At 53.4% G+C, this 6,918-nt stretch overlaps 1 protein-coding gene across 1 annotated transcript; it reads left to right on the forward strand.

Moving 5' to 3' along the window:
• Window positions 1-5,642: 5,642 nt before the first annotated feature.
• Window positions 5,643-6,631, forward strand: B0H18DRAFT_959873 (uncharacterized protein; the record flags this gene model as incomplete). The annotated part of the gene is made up of 3 exons (XM_048042868.1): window positions 5,643-5,923; window positions 6,137-6,427; window positions 6,466-6,631. The coding sequence occupies 3 exons, from the start codon at window positions 5,643-5,645 to the stop codon at window positions 6,629-6,631; spliced, it is 738 nt and encodes a 245-aa protein (XP_047886538.1).
• Window positions 6,632-6,918: the final 287 nt, after the last annotated feature.

A 6,918-nucleotide genomic window follows, 5' to 3' on the forward strand; every position in this document is an offset into this window, starting at 1 on the left:
GGCAGGCGATGTCACGGTCAATCTTGGAGTCCAGGATTTCGGAGATCTCGAACTCCGGTTCTCCGTCGATAAGGACTGGCGGAGGTGGAGACTGAACCCGTCCTGGTATGGTGTTCGAGTTGCGGGCTCGAGCTGTGAGACGTGGAAACTGGGTGAACAGCACGCATAGTGTCTGGAAGTCGAAGAGTGAAGGAATGTGAACCGGCTTGGGTGATAATGGTATAAGGTCCTAGGTTCTTTTCGGAGAACTTCTTTGCGGGACGCGTGGAGCGGAAATGTTCGCTTTGACGAAGATGGTATCTCCGACTTAAAGTCCGGAGCCGGAAGCCGGTGTTTGTCCGCTTGGACCTGGTACTGGGCTTGGGCCTGAACGATATTCGTCCGGAGCAAGGTATGGAGTTCGTCTAAGTCGACGACAAACTCGCGTGCGCGCGCGGAAGTGAGATCGCGTTCGGGATGAACAGCGAGGGCCGGATTGTAACCCTTGTTGGCAAAGAAGGGTGAATTCCGGTGGTCGCATTCGGAGCATTGTTGTAAGCAAACTCCGCAAGGGCAGGAGTCGCGACCAGTTTCCTGCTGGTAGTTGCAGTAGACCCGGATGTACTGTTCCAGGGTCTGGTTCACTCGTTCGGTTTGGCCATCGCCTTCCGGATGATAACCGGAAGTAAGTGAAGGCGCATATCTAGGGCTTTGCCGAGTGAGCGGAAGAAGTGAGACACAAACTCCGAGCCCTGATCAGAGGTGACGTGCGAGGGAACTCCGTGCTTGGAGAATACATGGAGGATGAAGAGGTCCGCGAGTTCCGGAGCGGTAAGGGTGTCGTGCGTAGGTATGAAAATGGACTGCTTGGTGAGGCGGTCGACTACGACGAGGATGGCGGTGAAACCATCAGAGTCCGGAAGCTGCTCAATGAGATCCATGGAGATGGAGTTCCAGGGTCGCTCGGGGATGGGAGTTGTTTGAGCGTGCCATAGGAAGTGACGGGGAACTTTGGCTCGTGCACAGATGGTGCAGGACTTGCAGTAGTTCTGACGAAGAGCGGAGTCCAGGCCAGGAATAGTCCCGGAGTATGAGGGCTTGGTCTTGTTCTGACCGTAGTGTCCAGTGGTCGGATGGTCTGACGGATCGGAGTACCGGAGACGGAGATCGTCCAGTCCGGTAGTAGATGTGACCACTAAGACGCAGGAAACCTTCTTCGTCGATGGACCAGCGTGCGTTGTCACCCTGAGAGCCAGAGCGAGTCCGGCAGCAGCTCGAGTAGGGAGGATGGACTGGCAGTCCGGATGTCGGAATGGAGAGATGTTCGTCGTGGATGAGGGATGCGCGAGGACTGGATCTCAGAGAATGGTTGCCCGGAGGAGGAGCGAGTGTCCTGGTGAAACAGGTCGGAAGTTTGTGGGTTGACAACGGAGTAGTCACTATCCCCCTCTTTTGGGTAGACTCCCAACGGCGGTGAGTGCGTCGGGTTTGCTTCCAGTTTTCCGGGGCGGAATCGATTATCATGTTGAACTGCGAAGGAACTCCGACCAACGCGCTTGACGACGCGTCAGGAGTTTTGTGGTAGCGAAATATCGAGGTTCTTGTGGTCCGTGACAACGTCGACCGGAGATTGGAACCTTCGAGATAGTGCCGCCATGTTTGAAGCTTCGAAATAGCCAACAGTTCCTTATGTGGTGTCGTAGTTCAGTTCCGCGCCAGTCAAAGTCGAGAGTGAAAAGCGATGGGGTGGATTTCACCGGAGTCCGCCGTAATGGACAGTATTCCGGCAATCGCATAGTCCGACCGTCGGTCTCGACGGTGATCTGCTTGTCGGGGATCCAGTGGTGCAGGATCGGAGCGTGGTGAAGGCCTGCTTCAGCTCGTCAACGCCTTACGGCAGTCCTCGGAGAAGTTCCAGGCAACGGATTTCCGGGTGAGTCGGCTAAGCGGTAGGACATTTCGGAGTAGTTGTGATGAACCGGCGGTAGAAATTGCGAACCGAAACATTGAACATCTCGGACTTTGCGGGGTTCCGGCCAGTCCAGATCACCTTGACCTTGACTCAGCCATGGTTAGCTGTCAGTGGAGAGGATGTACCTGAGGTACTCGACGGAGTGGCGTGGAATTCGCACTTGTCCGCGCGAGCGTAGAGGTGATGCTTTCGGAGATGTCGGAGTACTTCCTTGACGTGTTCCGGTGGTCCTTGGGGTTATCGGAATAGATGAGAATGTCGTCGAGATAGACCACAACGTGGACGTCGAGTAGGTCGGAAAAGATCTCGTTGACGAAACGCTGGAACGCCGCCGGGGCGTTGGAAAGTCCGAAAGGCATGACTTGCCATTCAAAAGATCTGTATCGAGTTCGGAACGCGGTCTTCCACTCATCTCCCGGAGCAATCCGGACAAGGTTGTAGGCATGTCGGAGGTCAATCTTGGTATAGATTCTGGCCTTCCGAGGACTGTCCAGGAGGTCGGAGATGAGGGGAAGGGGGTAGCGGTCCTTCCGAGTGATCTTATTCAAACCTCGGTAGTTGACACAGAGACGAAGCAACCATCTTTCTTCTTGACGAAGAGTACTGGAGCTCCGCACGGAGAATTGGAAGGTCAGATGAAGCCGGAGCGAAGATTCTCGTCGATGTATTCTCGGAGAGTGTCGAGCTCTAGCTTGGACAAGGAATAGATAGGTCCGAGGGGTGGAACAGCGCTGTCCTCAACAGTGATTTTGAGGTCATACGGGTGGTGTTCTGGTAAGATATCTGCCTTGGTCTTGCTGAAGACATCCGCAAACTCGTGGTACTCCTCCGGTATTCCGGTGAGGTCCGGAGGCAAGTCGGAGACAGATGAGCTGCGAGCAGAGGTTGAATTGACGGCCAGATTGAGCGAATAGCTTGTGGATCCGGCAAGCTTGCAGGCCCTAGAGAACGCCACAGCGTTTACAAGAGATACCTGCGGAGCAGTACGCGGAGCAGACGGAGGATCCGGTAAAGGATCCGGAGGGGTCGGAGTTGGTACCGGGTCAGATACGGGACGAGTTGGAGGTGCGGTTCGGAATTGGATGCTGTGCTTCTTCCAATCAATCAACGGATTGTAGGCGGAGAGCCAGCTGTATCCCAGGACGGCGGAGACCGACTTATCGAGCGGAGTGACGTAGAAGTCGACAGAGAGAACTTCCCCGGAGGGAAAGTGGAGCGGAATCGAGGCGGTCCGAGTGATAGTCTCGTTGGATGTGCCGTTGAAAAGCTGCAGGCGGAGCGGAGTAACAGGCGAGGTAACAAGATGGTATTTCTCTGCGAAGTCCGAATCTACAAAGCAATTCGAAGATCCGGAATCGACAAGAGCACGGAAAGGTGATGTTACAGAGTCGGAGAACAATTCAATCATGAGGGACGTGGGGTCGGAAAGAGCGGACACGTTGAGTCGAAGAACCTGTTCCGCGCGGGTTTTGTCAACGCAGTCCCCACCACGCGCGGAGGTCGGAGGACTGCGGACTAATTTTTTGACTCCTTCGGAGCCTCTGGAGTCGTCGTCGGAGTTGCATCGGCAGCACGACCTTTAGCAGCGGACGACGTCTTCTTCGGACAGGCGTTGGCAGTATGTCCGGCGCCGCCGCAGAAGAGGCAAAGGTTGTTATTGAAGTGTCGCTGACGCTCCTCCTGCGTCAACTTGCCTTCCTTGCCCAGCTTGTCGGAGTACGGCTTAGCGGGGCTTTAGACTGCGCCTTTGGAGTAGACGAAGTCGACGACTTGGACGGAGTAGAGGAGGTTGCGTTCTGCGAGCCGGAGGAACCGGACTTTGCGGGTTGTGACGCCTTGGAGTCGGATTTGGAGTCGGATAACTTCTGGCTGGACTTGTGAGAGCCCGGGGATTCCCGTGACTGTTCAGCCTTGCGCTCCCAGTAACGATGATCGAGCGCTTGGGCCAGGTTTCGGAGCTCCTCCAGAGTGGAGGGTTTTCCGACTTCAGAGATGCGGTCCTTAAGACGGGCCGGAAGTCCCTTGTAGAACTGATAGCGGAGTGCAGACGTGCCCCAACGAACCTGTGTCGCGAGACGGCTGAAGTTGGTGATGTACTTCGCGATCCGGTGGTTGTCGGACATGGAGAGATTTACGAGGTCATGTTCTGCTTGTCCGGTAGCGTCATATGGACCGAAATTGATTTGGAGTTCTTGTTGGAACTCCTCGTAATCCGTCAGGAACAAGGGCGGAGAAGATGAGGCTTGTTCCAGAAGGTATGGCTCGAACCATTGGAGAGCCGTGCCCTTTAGGTAGGAGACGGCGTACGTGACCTTCTTCTCGTCGGAGTTGAAGGTCTGAGGACGAGCTTTGAAGACCAACTCCAACTGGGTGAAGAACGACCAGAGTTTGGTTGAGGAGTCCGAACCGTCAAACTGGTCCGGATCCCGGACGTTATTCCGCTCGCGTGAAGAGGGTTGCATCGGAGTGGAAGCTTGTCGCTGGAGCGTGGTAGCCAGGAGCGAGATTGCCCCGGCGAGCTCATGGTTGATGTCTGGACCAGTTGGAGGCGGATTACGCTGAGGTGACGGAAGCATAGAAGGAGGTAGAGGAACCAACTCCGGAAGTATCGGAGAGTGTTCTGGAATCGGGTGTGGTGGCCAGTTTATTGGTCCGCCCGGACTGTAAGTTGGGTTTGCTGCTCCTTCACGGAAAGCAGGATCCTCAAACGGATTGTGGCTGGTACGACGAGACGAGGGAACCGGAGAACGGGTAATGGTATCCGGTGGAATTATCGCTGTCGTGCCTTGAACGGTAGGTGTCACCGGCGCAGCCCGGGTGGGTGTGCTTGGAGTAAGGTTGTTGGCCAACAGAACGTGGATACGTCGAGCGGAGAACCCGCAGAAATCGTCGGTCATCTCAAGGTCCCAAGAGTCAGTTCGAATATACTGTTACGATCGTGCGCTCGAGACGAAGTCCGAGGTCGGAGTTACGAAGTCCGGAGTTTCGGAGCGCAGTGGAGTGAGGACTTGGCGAAGCTATTAACAACGCCCTTGGGAGAACTTGACGAGGTCCTCTATTTGGACTTGGACAGAGGTGGACTATGACGGAGTCTGGAGATAGAGTCGGAGGAAGGAGGAGGAGAAGACGAGAGCGAGAGAGAGAAGAGAGAAGCTAGACAGAGGTCGGACGGAAGTCCGGAGTTCAGACAGGAGTTCGGAGGAAAGGAATTCGGATTGGTTAAACGAGATATTCGAACTGAAGTACAACAGTGCTACAGTTCAATCTTTATATACAGCGAGTCTAATTGTGAACGGAAGACAATAGGACGGAGGAAGGGATACAGAGAACAATAACGGAAGACCGGAGATGTTAGTAACCAGAGTGAATACAATAAGCTAATTGTCCGTGCAAGATAGAGACCATGTGGTACGCTAATTGTAGTGCGGGAGAAGATAGGCTAAGCAAATACAATAAGACCGGAGTTCGGAGAAACAGAGATGGAGAAAACAGAACTGGAGTTCGGAGGTGGTCTTGGTGGCACGGAACGTGACAGACACCCAGAGCATCAAAGATCCACATGCCCGTGCCCGACAAGCCCTCTCTGTCCATCCTTAGAGGAGTTGAGCCTCAAGCTATGTCCACGCCCTGGCGACCCTCCTCTGAGTCTAAGAACAAACAAAGCTCACTGAGCCCGCCTTCCTCTTCAGATATGTGTCAAGCCGCCAAAGAGGCTGTTGACCCCATCCATCTTCAGGATCTGCTCGACAATGCCGGTCTATTCTTTGCCCATCTCCGTCGCCCCGAGGAAGCCCAATGCATCTACCTGAGCCTTAGCGCTCCAGACACTCTCGACCGCTACGGCTTTCTATTCTATGAAAGCAACTACCTAGTGAATGAAGAACTCGAGATGGATGACATCCACAACTCCAAAATTGTAGAAGACAAGGAGTCCTGCTACAGCCTACTGGTTAAGCATCAACGTCGCACTGAGTACGTCGTAGAAGGGCTTGAAGTCCTGGTGAACGCTATGCTTTGATTGGAGAGTGCAACTCGTCGATGGAAGTCTGACCACACCGACGTCTAGATGAGTGCACTGCATGAGTCCTCTTCAAGAGGAATGGTCTCCAATGCACACCAAACCCTTCAATACCACGTGGCAAAAGCACTTACCTTGATCCATCAACAACAAGCTCTGCATTGCAGACACCCGTACCCTACCTCAGTCAAGTTGACTGCTTCAGATTTCAGCATGGAGCTTACTATGTCCAAGACCAAGCGTGAAATGCTCAACAAGTGGCTGAAGAAGCCCAATGTATACTTGAACCTAACCCCGGAATACCAAGAAGTTGTACTTCGGCAGATTCAGGCCGCTCAGAACGACGAGGAGACACCACCTCTACCTCACATCGTGTTCGAGCGACACTTCAAGATCCTACCGAACTCCCTCCTGGTGGATCCAATAGTGCACAACACATCTATCTCGCAGGACGTACAGTTAGTGTTTGAAAGTCCAGTCCATGGACTGGAAAAAGACTGGGACTGAACTGGGACTGGCCTTGGAAAGACTGGACTGGACTGGTCAAAGTAGGACTGGTCTTACCCAGTCCAGTTGCAGTCTTCCAGGGTTGGGGAAATTGGAGGGACTGGTCAAAAGACTGGTTGCAACCAGTTGCGACTGGTCTTTGGCCACCCCCCTAATATGCTGGTGTACATGGCCAAATGGAAGGTTTTGGGGGTCATAAATAGCAGTAATACATAGGATATGCACAACATGGTGGACATATTAATGATGTAACCTATTTAGGCAACATGTATTTTCCATCTATGCACCTCCACTTATGCCTAATATGGTAGGTGTACCTGTCTCACCCTTACTGACATCACATGCCTTGCCTGTATCAGTCATTATGGACTGAAATATGATGCTCCCATGGGATACACACTATTGCCTACCATTATATACCATATTACAATAGTACAAAAAG

The sequence above is a fragment of the Fomitopsis serialis genome, assembly GCF_022376445.1.
Source record: "Fomitopsis serialis strain Sig1Antser10 chromosome Unknown B0H18scaffold_161, whole genome shotgun sequence".
Classification (NCBI taxonomy): Eukaryota; Fungi; Basidiomycota; class Agaricomycetes; order Polyporales; family Fomitopsidaceae; genus Fomitopsis; species Fomitopsis serialis.